This window comes from Neopsephotus bourkii, unplaced genomic scaffold (assembly GCF_033783945.1).
Source record: "Neopsephotus bourkii isolate Nb327-2 ecotype Australia unplaced genomic scaffold, CSIRO-AGI_Nbou_v1 NB_354, whole genome shotgun sequence".
In the NCBI taxonomy this organism is placed as follows: Eukaryota; Metazoa; Chordata; class Aves; order Psittaciformes; family Psittacidae; genus Neopsephotus; species Neopsephotus bourkii.
The window spans coordinates 743,211-770,408 of NW_026900860.1; the positions used below are offsets into that span (position 1 = coordinate 743,211).

A 27,198-nucleotide genomic window follows, 5' to 3' on the forward strand; every position below is an offset into this window, starting at 1 on the left:
GATGCCATTAACTGTCTGCTGACTTCTCTTGCTGCTTCAGGTAGAAGGCAGCATGCTGCAAACAATACTGTTAAAATAAAACCTTGTTGTACTCAAATGACCAGTTAGGCTTTTTTTTTTTTTTTGCCTCGGGATACTCAAGAGCTTAGTGTATGCCAAAATGGTTTCTGTGTGCAGAATGTAAGGCCATTTCAGAGCAGGTCCAGCACTGGAAATGAGCCATTTGCATTCACCGGCTATGCCATTATGCACACAGTTAATCTGAAATGATATTGATAGTCCCATAAAAGCAGCACATACTTCAGCTCTTAAGTAAATGTCTCAAATCAGCACCTACCTTCCTCTGGTGTCATGGATTTGCTGGTCCATTGTTCATGACCTTGATTCTCCTGAGCTGTCTGAGTGATGGAGAGAGTAGGAAAGGGAAAGAAACACTGATCCTATCTGCCCATGTACATTGTTAATGCTGAGGTTTTCATGCATGCTGCTTGTAATTTAGTGTGATCTGCCTTGTACTTGCTGTAAAAAAAACTCCCAAAGTGATTTTCCTCACCAGATCTGAGCGGAACCCATTTGCAAGGCTCAGGTATTTTCTGTGTATCTGAAAGAATGGGGCTCCTTGATTATTCTGTATTGTGGAGAGAATTCACAGCAATCCCTTCCATTTTAGTGCTGTTCAGAGCAGAAACAGTCAAAGAAAGAATTCCACAGTAATTTTGCAGAGAGGATCTACTTGCATGTGACAGAAATCAGCGTGTTTGGAAAGGACCTTAAGATCATCCAGTTCCAAACCCCTGCCCTGGGCAGGGACACCTCACACTAGAGCAGCTTGCTCCAAGCCCCTGTGTTCCAGCCTGGCCTTGAGCACTGCCAGGGATGGGGCAGCCACAGCTTCTCTGGGCATCCTGTGCCAGCGCCTCAGCACCCTCACAGGGAAGAGCTTCTGCCTTAGATCTAACCTGAACTTCCCCTGTTTCGGTCTGAACCCATTACCCCTTGTCCTGTCACTGCAGCCCCTAATGAAGAGCCATTACAGAAAGGAAATTGTATATTTCACTTCTTCTGTTTTATTAATGCTAGTAATTTTATAGTTATCTGTAGCATTGTTGATTGTTTTGAAATGCTCTGTATGTGCAGTAGTAATAATTTTTTAGTAATTAAAATATGGTGCCTCTTTTCTTACAGAAGCTTTGACGTTGGGCTCCATCGCTTTCTGGTCAGGTAAGCCAATACTTTTTTGAATTTGGAATTCCATGTCAAAAAGCATTTCTATTGTGATTACAGATGGCCATGTGAGCCTAATGCTGTTTGGTGTTTTCTAGAGCAAGATCCTCTTTTGTCTTCCGTTTACATATTAGTTTGAGAAACTTTACCTCTTTGGCTTGGCTGTCTATCTGAAGTCACTAAGGATCTTCTTCAGGTGTCCTCCAGGAGGACCTTGACTTAGGAACTTTCAGTGCCAGTGTTCTACCTGCTCCTGCTGAAATCTTGTATTTTCTTTACTGAAGAAAACCATTCAAGTGTTTTCCACTGCTAACTCAAGCACCTTCTCACTTTCTAACAAGGACTTGAATTGTATAGAAGAATGTCACTAAGAAGCATAGCATTTTCCTTCATAGAAAACCTAATTGATTTGATACACTGTGTTCTGAAAATGAATAAGGAAGGTGGAATAATTGTTGCATGTTTTGTTTGCTGACATTTAGAGGAATGCAGTGATTAAATCGGGACACCTCAACAAGAAGAGGGAGATTAATGCATTTGAATGCTACGCTGAGGAACTGGGTTTGCTGTTTGGAGTTCTTTTGTGTGAGCAAAGTCATGGCTGTTCACTAAGAATGGGTTTGCATTCATTTTTAATAACATAATCTATCCCTGTCTACTGATCTTTACAAAGAAGTGTGAAAAGTGAAGTTTGTCTTCAGGCCCTCAGAGAATCCACTCTATCTGTTGTTTCATCTCATGAAAATGTGGCAATATCCATCTGTGAAGAGCTTTCTTTATTTTGGAAGTATGAACTGAGTATGTGAGCCAGAGCATGCTGTTTGGGGCCTGCTGTAAGCATCAGGTGATGGTAGATTTTCCTTAATTTGCCCTTGCTACTGAACTCATTATTTCAGGCTACTTAAAAAGACTCTGTAAGCCTTCACACTCATTGAGTCCTTGTGGCCTTAGTGCAGAAGGTCTGATACTGATTCACAGACTCCAGAGCTCTAACAGGTTGGTTGCTCCTCTGTAGCATTTTCTAATGTTTCAGAGCCCTTCTGCCAGAAAACATGCTTTCACTTGCTTCACACAAAGAATGGAATAAGATATTATCCTTTGTTGCTGCATTGTTTTACATTCTGTGGAGATGCAGTATTGGAGTTGTATGCTTGTGCAATCCTTGGACCATAAACAGCCATTGAGTCTGCATGAGTTGATTCTTGACAAGCCAGCTGTGGGTTCTCTGCGGTGTGGTGTTCTAACCCTAGCTTTAAATACTTCATTCACAGTCTGTCACCCTGTTAGCAACTTGGGGACTGTCAGATACCTTCTCTGTAAGTGTGCTGCGAAGGAGGAAATACTCTTCCCTTCTGTTATAGCAGTATGAGTTTTGCTTGGGTTTCCTTAACTAAAAAAAGGCATTGTTTTCCTTGTTTAGTAGATGACTTTTGGACTAGGAAACAGGGGAGTTGGTGTTACCTCTGCTGTTGGTCTGCCATGTGACCTTTCAGAAGTTACTGCCTTTGGTTTTGCCAATTGAGGCAATCTCTGCTCCTGAGAACCTTCAAATCTCCTCCTGTGTTCATATGGTGTCTGTCATAAACTGACTTCTTTACAGCTTGGTTTTCTATGTGTGAAATGCAAACAGTGTGTGTGGGGGGTTAGAAAACCCCAAACCCTAAGAAAGCAGTGTTGCAGAAAGTGTTGAAAATCTACAAATTGAGATCTGAACTGTTCAAGAGATCCTATATTGTTTTAAATACAAGGACAGAACCCTTGCAGTGGAAGGGGAGCCCAGTCTGCTTTCAGATGCACAGTGTGGGGCCAACAAAACTAAAAGTGCAGTTAAAACTCTGCTAAAAGGACAGTCTGTGCCTAATTACTTATTGAAGTGCTGCTGGAAGGGACCAGGGCTGTACGTAGCCTGGCACACATAGTCAATGGCTTGCCCAAGTGAAGCATAACACAAATACGACAGGGAATGACAGCTCCACGGCTTCTGTGTTCTTAGCAAAAAACAAATATTAAATCGTTCCTGTCTATCCATCTGGCTGTGGCTTGAACTATGCTTCTGATACGGTTTTTAAGATAGCTCAGGTATAAAAATCACATCTTTTAAAATGTATTATTGAAAGCTGTAGATACACTGAAGTTGTGGTTACCAGCTTGGGCTGAACTGGGCTGTGGAACTAGACTCCTGATCACTTTCCTTGCATGCTGAAATCGTGCTGGCGTCATGGAACTACTGTTTGTGAAATTAAAGTGCAGTAGAGTATGGCAGGGTCTGGGCCTTTATTAGCTACACTGTAGTGTTTGAAGCAGGGATTCTGGAAATCCATGGGAAAGATCAGTAATTTTGTGGTGGAAACCGGGTTTGATATTCCCCATTAAAAAGGTACTGCCATACTTAGAAGGTCATTTGCCCATTGTTTTCACACAATGATAGAAAAGGAAGTACTTCGTACTATTAGGATCAGCAAATGTATTAATCAGTGGTATTTAAATCACACGTGTACTATACAAACAGTGATATTTTTTCTTCATTGTGACTATAGGAAGAACAACTGTTTCTCCTAAATCTGAGTGATCTCAGAGTGGAGCAGTGGGTGGATTTTCACATTTCAAAATGCATGAAAATAGCCTTTGGGGTAGTGTTTAAAGGGGAAAGAGCAATAGGGAGACTGCCTGGTGCTGTTTACTCACTGGGGCTATTTCACCCAGGCATTTCATCCAGTGCTGAGAATGAAATTGCAGGCATATGAGAGTATTTACTGTCCTAATGGCAAAGACTGCTTCCTTTAGGGCAATGCTGATGAGGGCAGTGGAGAAGTGACAGTTCCTGGAGGCATGATCCTTTGAAAACTCTCCACACTGTCAGCACTGCTGTGCCTTTGAAGAAGAGTGAATTGTGCTCCTCTCAGTCCAGATCTGGCTTTGAAAAGAGCTGCAGGACCATGCACCCCCAGAGTCTCCCAGAAGTGTCCATCTGCTAACAGCACTCGCAGCTCACCACATGTTTTGCAGTTACTTTGGCTTGTTTAGAGCTGCGGGTTATTTGAGTTTAGCTTATTACCTGGTGCAAGGGTTCTCCAAATACAAAAGTGGAAAATCATCCCCTTCTCTAGTTTTTTCAGGTGAAGCAAGGCATACTTGAGCTCTGGGATCCAAATTTAGGGTATGGGGCCACCTCTATTTATTTTTACCCAGAAGCACCTCCAGGTAAAGGCAGTATGGCATAAGAGGGGATATTGTTCTAAATAAGGTACACCCATGGAAGAAGGTGATGAAAATTCAGTTCATCAGCTGGCTGTTTTCATTCTCTGTGTAACCCCTCACAATTCTGTGCTGCCCAAAAGAATACTAGAATAATGTTAATGAATTGATAGCTGGGGTTTTTAAAGTCAGGGTTTTTTTCCTTGTTATTCTACTCTGTTCAGAAAGGAACTGAAATCATCAGTTGCTGTGAGGTCAGACCTTTTCTAAAAGTGCACAGATTTGCTCCCAAAAGGCATCACAACTTGTTGCTGAGATGGTGAGGAGTCGCAATCTAAGTGTAACCCCTATGAGAAATGTAGACTCACTGAAAAGCTCAACAGTATTTAAGCCACCCCGATCTGAAGACATCTGTGCCCCTGCTTAAAACCCCAAGCAGTTACCACTGTTTTGTTTTAAAAACAAAGCCACTCAATCCCCCAAAATCTCACAAGAAGAAGAAAAATCCCCAAACCAACCAAGCAGAAAAGCCCCCCTGAAACTCAGTTCTGAGATTGCCTGTTCTCTCCAATGCACCCAGGTCTCTGAAAGTCGATACCTGATGCAGCAGTCCCTTTCACTCTGTATTTCATCCCTTCTCCACTGCTAGGTGTAATCACCAGAGGTGATTCTGGGCTCCAACAGTTAGATACAGATTCCCTGCTGGGGTGCCATATGGCGTGTAGCATAGAGCATTGCCCTCTTTTGGTGGCTAAATACCAGTACTAATCCTATATGGTCTCTCTGCTGCTGGGTTGAATGTGGTTGTCCATAAAATACTACTCATGTTGTAATATACTAGAGTTGGGCTAGAAAGCGCAGTATTAGAGATTCCACTTTCCTTGGAACAGGACTGATAGAAGTATATAGATAATCACTTTTGCCTTTGAGATCACTGGGTGTAAAGTCCCACAGGGATGTATCCTTCCTTCTCTGCTCTGTCAAGAAGCTTGTCTTTCTGGTTCAGTGTCTTGGTCACCAGTGATCCTTACTGCACACACAATAATGGGAGAATGGTTTGGGTTTGAAGTGACTTGTAAAGCTCATCTAGTTCAAACCGCTGCCATAAGCAGGGACACCTCCCACTAGAGCAGGTTCCTCCAAGCCTGTGTCCAACCTGGCCTTGAGCACTGCCGGGGATGGGGGCAGCCACAGCTCCTCTGGGCACCCCATGTAACCTTTCTCTTTTGCCATAAAATGGCCACAGTGGTGCCTGCCTCTGCCTGCCTTCAGACACCTTATGAAAACTGTGGTCTATTCCGAATGAGATTAATCCTAACCACTTTTGCCAAGTCTTTGTACTGGTTTGCCTGTGAGTCCCAGATGACTGGTTGGAAAGGATGTGTTTGACTTTTAGGTGCAGACTAGGGGCACCCACTGAATAGGGAATACTCTTTAGTGTAACCTGCAGTATGTCTAACAATTTATGTCTCATTTTTCTGACTTGGATCAGTGGTGGCACAAAGGTGTTATATTAATTAAGCAGCAGTGTATATGGGTGAAGGCAAGCAGGTTATTTCTATCTGTGATCGTCAAAGTAACATACAGGGTAAAAATCTACTAGAGATGTGACACACTGCATCACAAATGATGCACTAACAAGTGATGGGACAAGAGGAACCGGCCTCAAGCTGCACCAGGGCAGGTTTAGATGGAGCTGAGGAACAGTTCCTGCCCCAGAGGGTGCTCAGGCATTGGAACAGGCTGCCCAGGGCAGGGCTGCAGTCACCGTCCCTGCAAGTGTTCACACAGCGTGGAGACGAGGCCTCACTGCCATGGGGCAGTGGTGGCTTTGGCAGTGCTGTGGAATGGTTGGATTGGATGAGCTTAAAGGGCTTTTCCACCCCAGTTGATTCTGTGATCCTTCCTGAGGAAGCATTTGGTGATGCTGGTACTTAGGTTGCCACGTGCAGATGTGTGTGGGATATGTGCAACTGCTGTACTTGAATTTGCCTCTGCGTTCTTTCTGCGTCCAATCCTATGCCTTTAAACCAAGGGAGGTGTAGCAGGACATGAGACTCTAGCGAGTGTTGACCAGTCTTGCTCCCTTGGACCAGCATTCTCTTCTGGCACAGAGCAGATAAAGCCAGTGGCAGTGACAGAGACAGAGTTTTCAGTCAAGGGTGTCCATCTGTGAAACAGACTTCAAAAGCAGACTAAACCAGAAGCAGGCTGTTTCCAGTGTACATTATATAAACCTCCTTTTTGGGCAAAAAAGCCCCACTGTAACAATACTTCCTTAGCCAAGAAGCTAAGAAGAATAAAAGGTGATTCTTACTGTCTTTTGTGCATCTAGTGATGCAGATGTGGGGTGCTGGAGAGAGAGACTCTTGGAGAGACTTCACTGAAAGTTTGTGATGAAGTTAGCGCATTGAGAGCTGAAGTACGTATTCTTGTTGCTAATAAAAGCAGCTGTAGTTGTCACTAGATGTGATTCAGTGGCATTGTGTCCAATTCTTGGGTAGTTTTAAGGTTAAAGTGTTTATTCCTTTGAAGAGATGGTGGTTTTAGCTTAGGAATAATTTCTTCTTCAAATTTGCTGTCAATATGGGGGCTTAGGGCTTCTGCAAAAATCATTTGAAGTTCCAAAATACAGAAGAGAGCAGCAGTCTGTCAGGACCTCTCCATGGAGAGACTGGAAGGTAGAGCTGCTCTTAAGCAGTATAGCAGGTAGGGCCTGGGAACCGTGTGTCAGACCCGCTGGAGGTTTTGAGGTGTCTACTGGTGGGGGTGAGGTTTGAAGGGAGGTGTCTTGCTTAGAGCAGGACTTGATCAGACAGTAATGAAGAATGATGCTGAGCTGCCTCAGAGCAGCTGCAGCCTCTCAATCACCTTCTCAGAATGGAACCTTGTTTTTTTAACGAGAGCAAACAATCTGTTGTCACAAAACAAGGCACATAATGTTGTTACATGAGCATCAAGCGTGCTGCAAAACCGAGGCTGGCTTTCGTATAAACAAACCTGAATCTTTATGTAAATGTTATGTAAATGTGACATTTAACTTCAGCTATTGGAGTGGGGAAGTTAGGCTTAACAATGTACAGAGCTCCTTGTGTTTATGTGTTGCAGTTGTGAATTAAAGTGGTTTGTTATTTTTGTTGCAGGGTGTTTGAGTCCCTATCCATGAGCAAGGAATAAGTTTGTGGACCATGAAGTGTTCTGAAATTCAGTTCAGGCTGCTCTGAAATAATGATACTGAGTAGTTTAATGGAGCTGGATCAAAGGTTGTGTTTCAGTATAATAGAAGCAGTACATGCCCTGAAGTCTTGAGCCACCTGAGCTTGTAAGGATCCTGAATTTATTCCTTGTGAAGTACAGGGAATTATGTCACTGGAACGTTTTTGTCCCTGAGTGACTTTAAGGGCCAGAATTTGGCTGGAGTTTAAGTGTGATTTCAGTCTGAGGAACTTTACACCTTTTATAACCGAAGCGACCTGTATTTCAGTCACACCTCTGGGTATGTAAGATATGTCACTTATGTTAAAGATACTCTTTGTGTAATACTTCCACTTTAGTGTTAACTGCACCATGTGTAGAGGTTTCACATGACCTAGAGTACAAACTCACAGGTTTCTGCTTAGTTTTTTTCTCTTTAATTAATTCTCTTGTCTTCCTCACTTTGAATGTTGTCTTATTTTCTTCCACATGTTGTGATCTGTATTTGTACCCTGGCATGCTGAGAGCCATGATTGCAACTTCCACATGGCAGGATGTGGTTGGTATAAGCTTCAGTCTCAAACTTAGTTCGTGTGTTATGTTTTATACGTGTTTCAGGAAGGCACGTGCTGTTTCTGTGTGATAGTATATTGCAAATAAGATGGAGAGCAGTCCAGGAGAAAAATGTGGGGGGAAAAAATAGGATGGGAAGAGCATTCTTTCCTTCTCTAGCTTCTGGCAAATCAGCTGTAGGCAAGCACATCGTAGCCAGCACATGCCTCAGACTCAACCATTGTCATCAGAATTGCTTGCTGCTCTGAGGTTACCTTTCATCCTCCCCTTCCAAAGAAACATGTTAGGAGCCTGCCAGCCTGCTTTTCCTGCCTGCTCTAGTGCATTCTATCTAAGCACATGCACAAGAGCTGCCTGGCAGCATCCACAGTGCTGCAGTTTCTCTTTGTCTTGCATTTGACTTATACCTAGCTAAGCTCGGAAATGGATGAAGCTTTGCATGTTTCAGCTATGCTTTTTCCTACAACATCTTTCTCTGTGTTGCAGATGTGTCAGGGAGTGACATGGTAGTCCATAATGCTACCATTATGTTGCTTAGAAGCTAGTACTATACTAGGAAGTGCGTGTCCCAGAAGATGCAATCTATTATGTGACTGCTTCTGCTTTTGTGCTTTCTCTTCCTGACAGTACTGGTTCAGAAAGTTGGTGGTTCATCTGCTATATGGGATTCTAGGAGCAGCTGTTCAGAATAACCTGTCTGGGTCAGCAGTGGAATACAGAATGACTTCCATTCTCCTTGTGAGCAGGAAGCTTGCATGTATTTCTGTTCCTTGGCTACTTGATTGTGTGATGTGTTCTGAATCCTCTCCTGAAGAATCCCAGCTCTTTGGCTCATCTTTGTGCTCAGGGTCAGCTTGCTTGGCTTTCCCTGGGTCCAGAGCGTTCTTGAGGTAGTTGCTATCTATTATGTCAAAACAGTAACACCTTAACTTTAATCTGAAGTCGTAAGTTAATGTTTTCTCAAATCATCATGTCTGGATAGTACATTTTCAGATGTGCTACTGAAGTAGGTAGCTTTACTGCTTATTTTATGGCTGTATGGTAGCACACAGCATTCCCAGTCAGATCGATGCCCCAGTAACCCGTGTGGCCATCAGTACACAATCTGCCTTCAGTCCTTGTCCTTCCAAGCTCCAATATTGGCTCTAGGTTATCTGAACAGTCCAGGAGAGTTTATAGAGTTAAGGAAGTCTGTGAGTTTAAACACCTGCCTTAAAGCAAGGTGCAAAGAGTGGGTACGAGAAACAAATCTAGAAGATGGGAGGAAAAGCTGAAGGCAGGAGGCTTGGCAGCTCTTGTCTGGTTACACGCAGACCAGGGGACTTGAGAGCTCCAATGTGAGGGTAAAAATACTTTGAGACACCTCAGTGGTGACATTAGACCTTGATTTCTGTGTATCTGTCTGCAGCTGGATTGATGTCAGTATTACAGCCCAAGTAGAGGACTTGGCCGAGGTTATTTACAGCAACTGATGGCAATGTTTGTGTGTCTGGAGCAGTAAAGCAGGATATCTGGGAGAGGGCAGAGTACGCTTAAAAAGTGCTGTCCGTGTGGGATGGGAGGCGTTTTAGTGACTGTCAAGCTGAATAAGATACCACATTGAGAGCCACATTATCTCTGGAATGATGCCTAAGTGATGTGTGGAGTTTCTGAGTGGAAGTCACAGGCCACTGGTGTTCTGGAAGGCTCTGGGATCTGCCTGTGGGTGCTGTTCTGGCTGACTGGTGGTATTGTGACCTCAAGTGCAGTCCTGGCTTCACTGTGGTCTGTGGGAATTTGTTGACATCCAAATTTCACCCTGAAGATCTCTCTGTGTTTTATTTTTCTTTCCATGGATGAAGCAGGATAATGATCATCCTTTGTAAAATGCGTGGAGATCTATGGATTAAGAATGCTATATAAGAGCTCAACGTTGATATTTACTATAAGCTCTTTACGTAACATCAAGAACAGATGATAAAACAGGACAGGAAGTAAGGATTGGATCGTTCTATCACAGATGTAAATTCGGGTTAAAAAAAGGAAATAGTGTGATTTGTTGCAGGCTGTGTGTGCTCTTCATTGCATTTACTTGGGCGGATTACAAGCAAAAACAGGGAACTGTAGTAAAAAGTGTTCTATTAAGCAGCTGCAGTAAAATATATGTTGTTTATGAGGTGCAGTTTAAGGGGAAACACTCCTTCCCTAGCTCCTAAAGAAACTAGGCCATGTGAATCAAAATCTCATGCAGGCTTCCATACTAAAGGTCACAAATAAATAATTGGGTAGAACTCATTTTTGAAGGAATGAGGGGTCAGAACCTTAAGCCTTCTATTTACCTAGCTGTCTCAAATGAGAGTGAAGAACATGCTGTAGGCTTCCCAGTATAGCCTAAAAATGTAATTGCAGTAACACTGGAGTGCTGCAGAATGAGCTAAGGTCATGGCACCCACAGGATAATACTTTTGATCAGCTGTCATACAGTTCTTGTCTGCTTTCTCCTGGAGAAGATGTAGCATTTTCTTGCAAGCAGCATAGCTGGATACTTGCAAGGTACCTCCACTTAGCAGGCAGCCTCTGCTGCTCTGGTCTGTGTGAACAGCAAAAGGCAGTGCTTGCCTGAGTTACGCGCTTATCCCACACTGAAAAAGCAGTAAAGAAGGCAGAGTTCCACCTTGAGTGATGTGGAGACAGTCAGGATGCATAAGGAACAAGTATTGCTCTGCTCTTTTTTTTTTTTTTTTGTGAATATTGATATTATATAATGAACATTATCTTTAGCTATAAGGATAATGGCATCCCATGTGCTAGTGCTTTTCAGGGACACTTCTGGTAGATTTAGAGATTATTGCAAAATGTATCTAGCATTTTGGTTCAATGAATTGCTTTTCAAATCTGGATTAGACTATTGCTCTGGAAATGTTAAATAGTAGACCTTTACAGCTTGCTACTGAGGTGAGGTGGTTTTAAACACTGACCTTAACTGTTTGACCAGTGAGAGGGAGCCAACATTGCAGTATAAACTTCAGTAGTGTTTGAGTTCTGCCAAACTCAAGTATCTCTAGACAAGTAATATGGATAAAACCACATCAAATACCTTTTCGCAGCTGGCTAGAAAAGGGGAGCCAGAGCAGGCCATTTGGTGCCCTCACTGTGTAGCAATGGCTCAGGTGCAAGCCTTGTTGAAAAGTAACCTAAGTGAAGTTGATCCTGCCATAGAGGAGAGATGAGCTGACCTCTGCAGGACTCACAGTTGCCTAAAAGGGTGACAACTGTGCTTACTGATAGGAATTTGAGCAAGTACACAGCAGCAATGACATGCAGAAATTAGTGTGTAGGATGATAGACAGGCTGATAGTGTTGAAGCTGCAGTAGCAGTTTCCAGGACACTTCTTGGCTAGGACACAGCAGGAAAAACATTGCTGCTTAGAAAAATGTGTCTGTCTCAGTCTCTATATGCTATTTAAATAGACTGTACTGTACTGTTTGAGTCACCATCCCTGGTGGTGTTTAGACGATGTGGAGATGTGATGCTTAGTGGTGGACTTGGCAGTGCTGTTGGACACAATGAGCTGAAGGGTCTTTTCCACCCCAAATGATTCAGTGATTCTACATATCACTGAATTCAGTACTGCAAGACTGCTTTCACTGTTGGAGTGAGTTTCATTGTTATGTGATGACTATACATACAAGGACTTAAGGTGAAGTACTGCCTTTAGCTGAAGGAAGCTGATAGCCAGATACTTCCAAACTTTCCTGCACTGGGGACTCCATATAGAACTTTGGGGCTTTTGACTGTGAGTCTGGAGCCTTCCCAGTACTAGTGGTAGCAGAGTTTCTTGTCATTCCTCCCCCAGACAATCGGAAGCCTATTTCTATAGGAGATCAAAATAAAAATGGCCTGATTTAGATGACATTTTTTGCTGCAAAGTGCTGTTATGCAGCATTAACCTTTCGTTTAGGGTGATGACTCAAGAGGAACTTCTTTTGCATTGGAAGTGATTAAAGCTGCAGCTGTTGAAATGGACAGAGCTTGAGAGCAGCCTGTGATGGTCAGTTAGTCAGTTGGTCCACTGACAGCCAAGCAAGAGCTTTTCCTGCTGAGACACCTGCAATTTCTGTATTGGTCTCCAGGCACAGTATCGTCTTCTACTGAAAATAAATTATAGATTAAATATTAGTAAATAACCATGAGTCCAGCCCCCCCATGTATGTTCAGGAAGGGTTTGTTCTATGTAATGTCTATGAGAGCACCAGGAGCTAGTAGATGTCAGAGTGTCTTTTAGAGCTTCATTGGACAGTCAGCTGATGAAACAAGTGACATCCGGTAGGAGCTTTCTGGAATGTAGATCTCAATAAATATTTCATTTCTTCTTGTTTATACTGTCTTGTAGTTGTTAAACTATATAAACAGCAAACTGGAGATGGTTAACCAAGTAACCATGGAAACCTGCTTCATCTTCTTTCTCTCCCTCTCTCTGTGGAAGTGTTTTTCAATGATATTTATGGTCTCTTTTCCTCACTGTGATTTGAACTGAACCAACAAAATAACCTATAAAAATGTATTTTAAGTTGTTGGTTATCTAGTTACAACCAATAAGCCAGTGTTTGTATGATCAGTATAGAGTTTGTATTCATACTGTTTATTCGGGGTAGCACTGCAAGAGTAAAGTGGTACCAAACAATTGTTGCTTGCTAGCAGCAAGCCATGATTGGATAAACCACATTTCTGCAGTTCTGAAGAGTGGCATCTTCAAATTGCAGTGCCTTTTTCCCTTGTGGAATGCTGGATGAGCAAAACAGATAAGCAGTCATTTGAGGGGTTTATTGCTATTTCAAGCATAGGAGAGCTAACTTGGCTACAATCAAAGCATCATTAGACATAACTATTGTACCTTTTGAGGGGGAGGGATTCTTAAATGGGAGATAGCACCTCCACTTGAAGTAATGAAGGTCGCCTGAAGTCTTGTTTAGTTCCTTAGTTTTTTGGGAGACCTTCCCTGGGGGAACCTGGTAGGTTAGAGCACAAGCTAACGACAAGCATAAGAGTAGCGGTGTCGCCCAGCACTCTCTTTGCTAGCAGTCAGCAGTGAACACCCAGCAAGGATGTGTCCACAGCCGGGTCAGCCCTTGGTGGGAAGCTATCTTCAGCAGTCTGTGGTGCATGAACTTTTAGAGTCAGGAGCGGCATCTTCATATGTGATGGTCTGTAGCATATGCTGGCTCTGTGGGTTTAGACTGGAGTTTCCCCTTTGTGGATGAAATGCCCTCTGAGGAGAGGGCTACCTGCAGCACTTCGTTCTTTTTGAGCAATCCCAGTAGGGGCTGCAGGCTCTTGGCACTTGTAGTCACTGAGCAGTTTGTAAATGGGAGAGGGTTGCTTGCTCTCTGGCTCATATAGCCTACTGTCAAAATAGAGGCAGGTTCTGCAGAGTTGAGCATCCCTGAATGTAGAGAACTGAAAGAACATGGGACAGGAAATAACATTTTATGGTTAGAAGTCATTAGGCCTTAGTACTGGAAGAAAGAAGACTGGTACTAGGTATAATTTCCCTTCTCATTAATTCCTTACAAAGCAGCAATTGCAAATATAAAATATGTATGTTAAATAATTGGAGACAATTTTAAGAAAGTTTAAGTATGTAAAACATTGAGAATGCTTTGGATTCATGTTTTAATTCTGGGCTGCTATTTGAAGCCGAGTCTCTGGATGGTGGCATGACAGTAGTTACCTTCAGCTGGGCAGAAAGGCTCAGTGGCCTTCAAGTTTTGTCAAACGAACAATTGATTTCAGTAATATAAAACCAAATCTTTTTTCTTGGATTAAGTTTCAGTGATTAGATAAAATGAGATGTCAATTACCTGAATGCTTTTATTGTCCCTTGACTTCTCTGACTTGGAGTTGGAGTATAGTGGTCTTCCAGTGGTCTTGGAGCATTACTCTGGTTAATACAGTACTGGTTGTGCTGCTTTCAGTCTGGTTTGGGGAATTTGTATTGCCAGGATTTCCATCACTTTTTATCTCTGCTTTTAGAATTGAATTGTAAAATCCCAGACTGGTTTGGGTTGGAAGAAACCTTAAAGCTCATCCAGTTCCAACCCCTGCCATGGGCAGGGACGCCTTCCACTAGAGCAGCTTGTTCCAAGCCCCTGTGTCCAACCTGGCCTTGAACACTGCCAGGGATGGGGCAGCCACAGCTTCTCTGGGCACCCTGTGCCAGCGCCTCAGCACCCTCACAGGGAAGAGCTTCTACCTTAGATCTGACCTGAACTTGCCCTGTTTCAGTCTGAACCCATCACCCCTTGTCCTATGGCTGCAGTCCCTGATGAAGAGTCCCTTCTCCAGCATCCTTGTAGCCCCCTTCAGACACTGGAAGCTGCTCTGAGGTCTCCACGCAGCTTCTCTTCTCCAGGCTGAACAGCCCCAATGTTCTCAGCCTGTCTCCATAGGGGAGGTGCTGCAGCCTCTGAGCATCCTCATGGCCTCCTCTGGACTTGCCCCAACAGCTCCGTGTCCTTCTCACGCTGAGGACACCAGCACTGCACACAGTGCTGCACGTGGGGTCTCACCAGAGCAGAGGGGCAGGATCACCTCCTTTGACCTGCTGGTCTCAGTGCTGGTGATGCAGCCCAGCACATGGGTGGTTTCTGGGCTCAAGGACACGCTGAAGCTGTGTTGTGTTCAGTTTGTCATTGACCCACCCCCAGCTATTATGGGTAACAGTTCTAGTTTATTCAAATATCCTTCTTTGCAAGGTTTTCCTTGTCTTCTCTGATTCCTGATTCCAGAACTGAATATTTGTTAATGCTTTGAAGTGTCTGATCAGAGCTTTGCCTGACTGAAGAGCAGTTAAGGAGCAGAAGTTATAATGAGTAATTCTGTTATTTCTTATTCACGGTTTTGCCTTTGGTTTTGGTTTGTGGTACTGCAGGGCATTGTCTTACATAGGTTTCCAGTTGTCTTTATGAGTTGTTAGACAGGAATTAAACCTGACTTCAAGTAAAAAAATGTATAGAAGCAATCAGTACTTCCCTTCTGTATGAAAAATAGCCTTAATAGGGACAAAATGTTGACTACACCACGCAGAAATTGCGCCTGCAGGCTGATCTCTTATCTGTATTCTCCTATAGATGTCATATCAAGAGTATCTGTGGGGGTTATTTTGATTCTTAAAAAAGAACAGCATCAAGTTAGCACAGATATAACCAAGGGAGAAGCTGTGATTGAATGGTCTGTGGCTGAATTGCTGGGCACAATTTGTGAAGAAGAGTTATGGCATGTGCCAAAAACCCTGCCCATGTGGTGCAGTGATACATGGATTGCTCCAAGTAGACATGATCTTACTTGCTTAATATTACCCAGTTAAAAGCTATTTTGTGCTAGGAGGCGAGTCTCTGTATTACAGAACATTAACCTTTGCTGCTTCTTGGACAATGCTTAGAGCAGGGTGTGCAAATCAGAGGCATAGTGCTCAAAAGCGAGATTCCAAACATGAGTATCTGCTACCACACGTGCCCTTAGTTCCTCCTAAATTACTTTTGTGCCTCTGTTTTAAATGGGTTTTTCCTCCTCTTCTCCTGAGCTGAGGAAAGATGAAAACTGGATGCACCTCAACCAGGGAGCAGTGACACAAGCTTTGATGAAGTGCTGTCAGGGAAAGCCTGGAATTGTTTTTCTCAAACTCCTTTCCCCTTAAGCGTGGTTTATAACAAAGGGCTCAGGAAGCAATATCCAGGTAGGATGTCTTGCTTCAGCTCATGGTGTCTCTGAAGAGCTCACAAGTAAAGTACAGAAATAATGAGTGCTTTCAGTAAGGTGTTTCAGCTGTGGAAGCAAATGCGGTGGAGTTCCATGCTCTGCTGTGCAAGTCAGTTTTAGGATCAGGCTGACAAACCATTTAATCACAGAATCATAGAATGATTTGGGTTGGGAAGGACCTTAAGGTGATCCCCCTGCCATAGACCATGTTACCCAAGGCTCTGTTGAACCTGGCCCTGAACACTGTCAGGGATGGTACATTATTTCTCTTGCATCCACAAGTGCCTCATAAAACATGACCCAAAGGCAGACTGGGCATTAATTCCTCTTCACTTTACAGAAACTATAGCCACAAAATGGACAAATAGGCAGAGAATTGCCATTGTTTGCTTTTGGTGGTGTCTTTTACCCATGCCAAAGGGTAAATCATAACGCTGGCCACTGGAGGAGCAATTCCTCTGTATGCAGGGGAAGAGTGAAATGGTGGAGAGTAGGAAGCTGGTGCGTGGATTGAGTTCTGACAGCATGGCAGGCTGGGCTTCTTTGCAGCAGATGGCATTAAAATGTCAGAGCATTAAAATATGCATGTCGGGAATAGGATTGGGCATGTAAGAGGTAATTATTCCACAGAAAAGTGGTATTTCTATGAAAGAGATGCTGAGAGGATTTAGGATGGTTGTGGCTGTAATTAGCTATGTGAGGCTTATCACCCTGTCTTTCAGGCCTGGCAGGAGACTGCCACAATTACTTTAGTTAATAGGCTCTCAATTATTTAAATAAAGGCAGAAATGAATAAGTCTTCCAAGCCTGCCTTTCTGATCTGGGAAAAGAAGACCTTTGCTTGGAAAAGGTCTACAGAAAGTCTCTTTCCAAGTTACTCAAGACCTGCTCTGAAGTAGGTTTCTGTTGATCATTTTAGGCACAAGTATTCTTCTCAGGTGCTGTCCTGCATCTCTGCACCATGTACTGTTAGAGCAGCACCATCTATTTCCCTGGTCCTTAAAGCTCACTTCCATTTTGCTGTTGGTATTGTGCTAATGTCTGGGTTCTGCAATCCTGGGAAATCATACAGGCTGGCCAAAAAGCACTGTATTAATAGAGAAACATGGTGGGTTTATCTTGCAAACTCAGCAGGTAAGTACTGTGTGCTGAGTCCTGTCTGGCTGTATTCCTGGATGCAGTATTTACATACTGCCCAAACTGATGGGGCTACTGACTCTTGTAGGGATAGGTGTCTGTGTAGTACTCTCTAATGTGTTGCCTATAGATGCAGTATCTGCTTTACTTGCTTGCCTATAGATAATCTTTTTTTCTAACACAACACACCAAAGGCTGTGGCTTTGCATCTGACTGAACCAGGTTTTTGGCTGTGAATCCTCATCTCAAATAGGTGCCATGGGACAGTTTTGTGTCAGGAACATTTGGCTCTGGTGACCGGTTTTCAGCAGTCTAGCTGTTAAATTCTGTTCATCCATCCTCTCCTGGTGCTATATTCATCCTTATGTGTTGTGATGGGTCTTTAGGCCTTGTGTGCCTCCTCCCTAAGCCCTTATTTTGATCCAGAGTTCTGGTCTCATGAGGCCAGTGCACTGACCTGTGTTACCGTCTTCTGGACTAAGACACATGGAAAGCCAATGGATCCTCCTTGTCCCTACATTTCTTGCTATTGTGGATGCTCCAAAAGAACTGTATAGGATTCATAAGTTGATTTAGGAGTTTTTCTACAGCCAGGTCTTGTATTATTTGGTTGTTTTTAGTATTAGGATCTCAATCCATTAATTACTTGTACTATTTGTCATTGAAAACCTCTCGTATCCTAAGGAAGGTAGATACTAAGCAGGTAACTGCGATAGCCCACCTTACTTTTAACTTGGTGCTCATACCAGTTGCTTCACCTACGAGCTGTGTAACTGAGAATGAAGCTTTCACTGTTTTCCAGTCGCCTTATGACTGTTTGTCTTGAGCTAGCTGAGAAGTCCTCCAGGGACCAATTTTCCTTCGGTTTCTTTGCTCCTTGTTTGCCCAGCAAGTTGCACAGAAGGGACAGTTCAATGGCTGCAGTGTGGAAGCTGTGGAAGGAAAGGTGAAGCAGTTGTTGGCATGATAGTTGCCTGCTCCCTGGTTATTACCCTGAATTCAAGCTCAGATTGCTCTGCTTGGCTCTTGAGAGTTTTATGCTATGTATCAAAGACTGAGATGAAAGAGGTGAAGGATGTTTCAAATGTGACCGTGTTGTGAAGCATGGAATCAACCAGGTTGGAAAAGCCCTTTAAGCTCACCCAGTCCAACCGTTCCCCAGCACTGCCAAGGCCACCACTGACCCATGGCACTGAGGCTTCGTCTCCACGCTGTGTGAACACTTGCAGGGACGGTGACTGCAGCCCTGCCCTGGGCAGCCTGTTCCAATCCCTGAGCACCCTCTGGGGCAGGAATTGTTCCTCAGCTCCATCTAAACCTGCCCTGGGGCAGCTTGAGGCCGGTTCCTCTTCACAGTATCACAGTATCACAGTATGTTAGAGATTGGAAGGGACCTCAAAAGATCATCTAGTCCAATCCCCCTGCCGGAGCAGGAACACCTAGATAAGGTTACACAGGAACCCATCCCTTGTTCCTTGGGAGCAGAGCCCAGCCCCTCCTGGCTCCATCCTCCTGTCAGGCAGTTGGAGGCAGCCATCAGGTCCCCCCTGAGACTTCTCTTCTCCAGACTGAACCCCCCCGGTCCCTCAGCCCTTCCCCGTCACACTTGTGCTCCAGGCCCTGCACCGCACCAGCTCCGTTGCCCTTCTCTGCCTCTGCTCCAGCACCTCAGTGTCCCTCTTGTAAGAAGGAGCCCAGAACTGAACACAGGATTCGAGGTGCAGCCTCACCAGTGCCCAGTGCAGGGGACAGTCACTGCCCAGGCATGAAAGTAAATTAGGTATAAGGAGGGTTTTCTTTTATAATTATACTTCCCTTTCTTAGACTTTTCCAAGCTCTCTACGTATTTATACTATTAAATAGTAGAGATGCCTACTAAGTACCTTACCCTGGGTTTAAGAGCTGTAGGTTCAGTATCCTACTTTTGATGTGTTTACAGAATGAGCTGGAATTCTCAATGTTGAAACAGGCTGCTTTCACTTAGACACTTAGCATTACAGAAAACGTTGTACCAATCATCATCTTCTGGTACATCATGAAAATTTGCTAACATCGTATTTGCAGCGTGTACATCTAATGAGTAGAATTGCAGAAAATGGGATGCAGTAGCCTTTGCTTGTGGACAAGAAATAGGATTAAGCCATGTTTACATGATAGAGAGTTCTACACAGCCAGCCATTATCATCTTGTGCCTCCTTGCTGTTAGTCCCAGATTTTGCTTGAGACAAAACAGGTTTTGGGGCTTTCGGCTTGAAAAAGGAAAACTGCCGAGGAAAATCACTGAAAATCTGAAAATTGTAGTTTTGTATCATAGCACTGAGGTGACTTTTCTGTTGCAGTGGGAGTTACTTGTAAGTTGCTTCTGTAGCTTGTGTTCTCTGGTAGCTGCTCTGTCTCTGCCTCTTAGCTTGAATTCTTTAGCAGAACCTGTTGCAGTGCATGCAACAGTTTGGAATATTCATGGTAATGGGTAACTTCATTCGCTGTCTCTTTAAAACACCTGATCACGTAGTATCTGGCTTTCTCTTTTCCTCATTCTCAGTCAGCTGGGTTTTTTTCTAGCCTTTATCATTTCTGCCCCTCAGCTTCTGGTTTTGCCCCTTGGCTGGTCTGCTTAGTGCTGTGGTGCCCTTATCTAGCCACTGTCTCAAAGTAGTTCTTGATGGTGGCAGTGTTCAAGCCCAGGTTGGACACAGGAGCTTGGAGCAAGCTGCTCCAGTGGAAGGTGTCCCTGCCCGTGGCAGAGATTGAAACTGGATGAGCTTTAAGGTCCTTTCCAACCCAAACTTTTCTGTGATTAAAACAGCAACAGTAGTAAAGGTGGCCAGCAATTCCAGCTCATTCCAGTGTCTGCTCCCTCACAGTGGGTCCTGCCCTGCTTTCTTCCCAGTCTGTTTTCTTACTTTCCAAAATTCCACCTTATTATCTCCCATGTAGGGAGCTGGAGTGGGTGTAGCATTGAGAGACAGTGGATGTGGTGGTGTGGCTGTTCTGGAAGCATTTGTTAAGTCCCTGTGTTTTCCATGATATCCTATAGGAAGTGTTCCTATATCCTGGTGAACAGTTCAAAATTTCTCTACAAATCCCTGTGTTGAGCAAAGTGTATGTGTCCAATGCATATGAAACACTGAAGATGTAAGCTAGGCTCCATAGGGTTCATGCAGATTGGTTGCTGTTAGTGTAGTGGCTGGTTTGGGTGGGATCATAGGGTCAAGCTCTGCTCATTCTGTCAGTAGAAGGTGTTTCATGTTTTCCTACCTCCAGGGTAAGTGTTTTAGATCCACTTCCAAATGATGAATGATTGGTTTTACCCCTGGAAGGGCAACTTTGAGGATGGCTCTTACTATCCCTGCAGCAGATTGATTTAGGTTGTTTACAGCCTCCTTGTCATCTTTGTTTTTTTCTCTGGTGAAATAGTATGTTTATAGGCTGTCATTATGCCATGTTTCATATCTATAGATGGCATCCCTATTTTCATACATAGTTACAGAATTATAATGGGTAATATAATAAGCAATTTCCTCCTTTGGTGCAGCCAATTACTAGCTCATACAACTCAAGAGTCAGGGGAGGACAGGGTAGGATTTGGAACTGGATTCTAGGGCAACACTGCTTGATTTTGTGTAGGGATTTTTCACTGATTGCTTTTTATGCCATGCAGAGAGTCCTTAGCTAAGCTATCTTCGGCAGCACAATGTCTTGTGCCATTGAAATGATATTGTTACACTGTGGAGTGCTCTGCCTCATGACTTTGGTTCCTGAGAAACTTAGGTTCCTAGCTTGAGTACCATGGTGTGATGATGTACATGCTATGGCCGAGTTGGCACTGAATGCTCTAGTGTGGTTTTCACTGCCGTGGGCTTCTACTGACACATGACAGCTTGTCTGCATTCTCTATACTCCTGCCTTACTAAGTGCTAGTCAAGTTCAAGGTTTTGAGCCCATTATAAAGCTGTAGAAGGCAGACCAGGGTTAGTAACCCTAATCCTCAAAGGTAATGAATCCTTCAGGGTGCAGGTTAAAGATGATCTTTTCAGGAGATTGTTCTGTCTGGCAATATAGCCACGGTTTTGTAGTGAGCACCTCCCCAAACTAAGGGCCATGGTATCACCTTTTAGTCCATAGGCAGAGCAGGGTTCTCAGACCTTGCTTCATTCATATCCAAATGCACTTTGAAAATGTGTGTGTAGTCTCCATCCATGCCATGCTGCTATGCTGTATTGCACACATTTTCTCTGTGGTGAGTGAATGAACTAGAGTGTAGTGGTTTGGTTTTGGTGTTTTGGTGGTGTGTTTTTGTCGTTAATACAGTACCAGAATGAATTCAGATGCTGTAGTGATGGGGATAGGATAAATGTTTTTATAGAACAAGCAAGAATGTGGTTTGACAAGCACAGACTGTTTCAAATAAAACACAGAACACATACCAGTGCCTGAAAACAACTTTGGAACAAGCAGAAATCATTGGAGTGTTGTTTTTAATAGCTATACTATCCTGGATCCCACATGACATGCAGAGAATAAACAGTATGTTAACATAATGTTCAGTGTAGCTTTCTTGTCTGAGTGATGTAAATGGAAACAATAGAATCTGCAATGGTAATCATTACAGTTATGACAAATACTCTTTTGTTCACCTTTTAATCTGATTGAAATCTGATTTCTTAAGGGTTTCCATGACTATTTCATGCAGGCAGTGTAAGGGAACCTTTCCCATGCTGAGTGTATAGAAAGCTTTACTGAAGAGCTCAGTAAAGAGAGAATGTGGATAAACTGAGTCCTACCAGATCAGGTTGCATACTTTAAAGGTACTTTCCTGTGCATTTAGAGAGTGGTTGCAATGTAGTTTATCTGCCTTGAAAGCAGCTCTCCCTTCCCAAGTGTGCAGAAGGAAAGGTACTGCACGGATTTTAACTGGTGCCTCACCTTGCTTCCAATCAGCTCATTCACACTGTGCCAGAGCACATTATTTCTCAGTATGCAATTTTTCAGCATAATCAACTTTCAGCTTGCAAGCAGTCTAAAATCTGCTCTTTCTAGTGTACAAGCAGTTCTTAAGACCTACACACAGCAAGGTCACTTGCATTGGAATAATTATGATATCATTTGAAAATATAATTACCATCTGGGCAGTAAAGCCATTTCCATCAGTATGGGTCAAATGGCAGATTTCAAAGATACACTTAATTTCTGTGTCTCATTCCATCTTCATCTCTGCTTTAATTTTCATAAATTAAGGCTTGTACTTAATTGCATAGGAAGAAAAAGATGCTGGAAAGGAACAAAAAACACGGTGGGGTTTTTTTCTGTTCTGCAGTTCGTTTCCACATAGAATCCTTTTCATGTTGTTTTCTCCATTTCTGCAAAACTGCTGATGAAAACAAGAGGTGCTTGCAAATGGTGCCAGCACAGTTGGCTACATCCTGATCTGTGTTTGCTTTCAGGGATGCGTTCAATCAGTTACTATTAGATGAAGCTGATCCCAAGGCAGTGCAGTAGGGGTTAAAACTTCGGGACTTTTTGTATATATAAAGTAGGTTTGGAAATTTGTTTAGTCATGTTTTATCTGCTGTTAATGTTGGAATCATAATCCCTCAAAGCCTAGCGTTTGAAGGTGAACATATCAGGCAATTACTATCTCGTTATGATAGAGCTCTTGGTCATGTTTGTTAATGTGAATGTTTTGCATGTTTGATCACCTCTTGCCAGCAGCAAACATTAAGTGAGAGCCACAGAAGTGAGAGGTACTGATTGATGCCTGCCTCTGGACTGGTCAGGCAAACAGTCTCTTCTTTCCTCTCAGCCCTTTTTCCTCTCTCACATGTGCACACAAAAATGTGCATGGACTTAACTGAATGGTAGGTGGGGCTGCACAGGCCTTGCTGTGCTCCCTGGGGCTTTGGTAAGCCCAGTTCAGCATTACCTGGCAGTAAGCTGTCAAGTCTTCCTCTTTGTCAGAGGTGAAACCAAGATCTCACTGTAAAATCCTGCCCAGTGCTTTCCTGCCGAAGCATGAGAGATGGTGAGTGTTGAGCCAGGGATGCAGGATATGTGTTGGGGATGATGTTGCTGTGTTGTGTAAGTCATGCTGTTGTCCTAGTTTGTGACCTTTTCAGAGGCAGAGGTGGGGTAGTTGAATACTTTACACAAAGTGCTGGATCTGTCTGTGTGCTTGAGATTTAATGACTGGCAATCCTAAGGTTTGGCTTTTGAGGGAATCCTCTAGGCATGGTTAATTAAGAGGCAAGTTTGCAGTGTGCAAAAAATACTATGTCTGCAGTCTAGGAACCTGTCAGAAACAGACGTGGTGAGTGTTGGTTACTACTCCTTTGAAGTGGAAAGCTTCTTTACCAGATTTGGGTACTACATGCTATTTTAGCACATGACTGATGTTAAGTGTGTACACACTGTCCCAATAAAGCAAGATGAGCCTATGTTTGACATGGGATCAATGGAGTTTAAATATGCCATTGCTATGGAATCACTTGTTTGTTCACAGAATGGCTCTCAGAGCCAGTGACAGCAGAACAGCATTTGCACTAGAATGGTTTTATCTGAACTGGCAAAATGCTAAATCTAAGTAGGACCATCACATCAGGTATAAAATCTGAGGCATGGCCAGGACAGGCTTGCCTTGCATGTCAAGCACTCTGTCCATGCTGCTGCTGCTGGAAGGTGCATACTCTCTACAGTCAGTTTTCCTCAGCCTCACAAGGCTGTGTGGTATCGTTGATCCATGCAGGATTATGTACAGAAAAGATGAGGTACTTGGATTCAGGAAAAAACTATTTGCTGCTTTATTTCTCGCTATGAGGAATGTAAGAGGACTCTCTTGTAACTACTGAATCTCAATGACTAGACTAGAAGTGGTAGTGACATAATGCTGGGATGTTTTTTGTGTTCCATTTCAATTTTAACTAAAGCAGCACTGGTGTGGATCGATTGCTGGTAATAGGTAACACAGTAAAGAGGTGATGCAGTCCCTCCCTTTGTCTTGTTTGCACCCAGTGCAAAAACCCCAAGAGGCAGGTATCAAGCCTGCACAATCTCAGACTCTTCTGCTTCTCTCCTTGCAGACTGACATCTTATTGCTTATTTGCAATATGTTTGTGTCACACTGCCAACCAGCTCTTTCCTGCAAGGGGCTGAGTATTGTTAGAATGTATCAAACACCATTATCAAGGAAATAAATGGCTTTTATTTCCCTTCTCTCCCTTTCTTGAATAGAGGACTCAGCCTGTACTTCCTTTGTCTTTGGAGCATACACAAAGTATTGGATACGTGTTTTGTTCACAAACTCAAAGATTGATCATAAATACATTTTCTTGATAATCTTACCTTTTTGAAGTTAGAATGGAGCAGCATGGTGGTGTTTTGTATTGCTGTTTTCCTTTAGAATGTTCAAAAGCAGAGCAAAGGTGCATGAGTGTCGAGGAAGAATGCACTTACTATTGATTTAAACACTACCTACTCAGCAAAACAAAGAATCACAGCTAGGCTTCCTTCACAGAATGTACTCCTATGTAATATTAAACTCCATTAACAAGGTTGAAAAATGCTGTATGGTAACTAAACAGGTTTTCTTGCTCAGATACAGCTAGCAAAGAAAAATGTTGACCCTGTGCGAAGATCCTTTTGCTCGCACCGGTTATGGTTGTTAAGAAATGTGTATTTCAGAACTGAGGGCTCAGTTTACAATTTAAATGTTGCCTGCCTTTGCTTATGTCCACTCCTTGTTACATTAGGAGCTAAAAATCACCTCCTTCTCTGAGAGGCAGCAGTCTCACCTAAAATCCCCAACCTTCTGCCCGCAGTGTGTGCTCTAAGGGTTTTAACGCCAGCTCTTACAGCTGGCTTTATGCTGTTCCCTATAGCTTTAAAGGGATACTGGAGCTTGCTTAAATGAGTCTGGGATCAGATCCTTTGATTCCAGCCTTACTGCTTTCTCTTTAATGCCAGGCATGAGCAGGAAAGCCATTACCTGCTGGGATCTCAGGAGTAGCTCCAGCAGCTTGTGCTTTCTGGCTCAAAGGAGAGGTGAGGGAACAACAGCTATCCAAGAGGGATTACCTCAGGAGGCTGTCTCATATGCTCCGTTATCCCGTAAAGGCACAGAAAAGAGTGTGAGATACAGAGAACAGTGTGAGTATATTTGTTGTTTAAATAGAATCTAAGCTTAATACTGACACCCCAGTGCTTAGCTGCAAAGTTAGTACCGTGCATGTGCTCAGGAGGGGGTTTTACTGGCAGGCTTGATGTTAAGGGCTGCAGTTCAGTTTGCACTGTATTTCTTGATGCTTTCTCCACCTTATGGATACAATTACTTCTCAGTCAATATGGAACTAGAAGTATAAATTGATCATGGAAGCATAGGAAGAGTTCTTATACAGGAATGCTTAGAAGATTAAAACTGGCCAGGCAGGTCAGAATTCTGGCCAGCTATTCCACCCAGGATGTGATACAAGAAAATCATTGTATCTTGCATAGGGTAGCAAATTTTTGGAATGAAGAGGTTTTTAATGTAGGAGATGTTATTTTTAACATTAAAATGGAAATCCTTTAATAAGCATCTTCTGGAAGTTGAACAAAATAAAATCACATTGAAACAGGAAGAAAGGAGGCTAGTTCACTTTTCACAATCCAACCTCCAGACAAAGTGGTGAAAGAGCTGATTTTTGTCTTGCTGCTTTACTAAGCATATGCTCTACTTAATGAATCCCATCCGTGCATCCACAAACTCCACGAGCCGGGGTAGCATCCAGCCAAACCCTGTATGTGAACCCATGCAGAAAAAGAAATACAAACACACCATTATTCACTGCTTTCTTCTCTTGAAATAGCAATGAGTAACTATGGAAGGATCAAACCATCTTTGTGATTCTTCAGGCCTCAAATATTGAAGAGATTGGGTTTGGCTGGTTTTAGGGTTGGAGCAGAGGAGGCCTGGTGCAAAAGGTACAGTGGCAGTGAAGATGAACACAGAACACAGATCCCTATCCATCGACTGGTAAACAAAATCTTGTCGGCAGTAAGAGGAAATCTGGTCTGGCCTTTTAGGAGCCAGAGCCCTTTGACATGCCTGTGCACAAAGTGATGTGTAAATGCAAAAGACTCATCAAGCTCTCCACAAAGGAATCTGTGAGGATTAAAGAGCCTTTTCTGTTACCTAGCAAACGGCAAGGGCTGTTCAGCTTCCTCACCCTGTCTCTAAGCTGAAACATTTTAGTAAGGAAAGTACTAGAGGTTCTCTTGTAGTGACTACATTTCATGCACTCCTTGGGCACAGGTGTGCTGGAAAAGGTAGCTGTTAAGTGCACAGTGATGAGTATTTTAGGCATCTGAATGTAAGATGCAGATGGATCTGCATTTTGGCTGATGCACTTGGCATACTAACATCAGCAGGATGGCCGAATAGCTTATGCATTACACCTATGGAATTAGAAGTGGCTTTCTAAGAGGGGGGGGAGAAAATGTAGTAACTTTATTCTTGACATGGACAAAGCAACAAATGACAGGTACTTAACAGTTTTTCACTAACTGAGCCACAAATTGTTCAGTACGCGCAGTCGCAAGCACAGGAAGAGGCGGTTTCTGTTGCTTTAGCTGCAGTTGAAGACTACTGTAAAATGTGCTGTGGTGAATGCATACATGGAGATGGCAAGGGAAAAGATTTGCTGCAAAGGCTTTATTTATGTGGGCAAATGATGCCGATGTGGCCTCCGGTGCAGGTATATACAGAGCTCTGAATTTTGAGCTGGGCCCTTAAGTGTCAGAGTCAGGAGAAGTAAAGAAAATGAGGGGGAAAAGATAATCCTTTAATTCATGATGTTGCTTATTCATTTTATAGAATGGTTCTTTGGGGCAGAAAGCAGGGCTGGGATCTCTGTTGCTCTGGGTTATGCCCTAGCTGCAGAGTTGGAGCTTTCCTGCATACTTGCTTTTTGAATCTCATTTTCTTTTCTGCCTGGTGGCAGCCTGGTAACAGGGAGCTGGAGCACTCCTCTGGGAGACAAGATATGTTAGTCTCCCTGGCAAAGAGCCTGACCTCTACCATGTTATAAGCCAAGAGTGACAGTGCTATTAATAGGTGCCTCCTCCAGCCAGGTTTTCCAAGGCACACAGCTCCATTGCTGAGC

General features: G+C 43.3%; 1 protein-coding gene across 3 annotated transcripts in view; it reads left to right on the plus strand.

Annotated features, from left to right (window-relative positions):
• HHAT (hedgehog acyltransferase) overlaps positions 1-27,198 on the plus strand; it is an 82,107-nt gene that overhangs the window by 32,682 nt on the left and 22,227 nt on the right. For all 3 annotated transcript variants that reach the window (XM_061348308.1, XM_061348309.1, XM_061348310.1), the window contains one exon: positions 1,186-1,221. In XM_061348308.1, the coding sequence (XP_061204292.1) occupies positions 1,186-1,221 (36 nt within the window). The remainder of the gene's footprint in view (positions 1-1,185; positions 1,222-27,198) is intronic.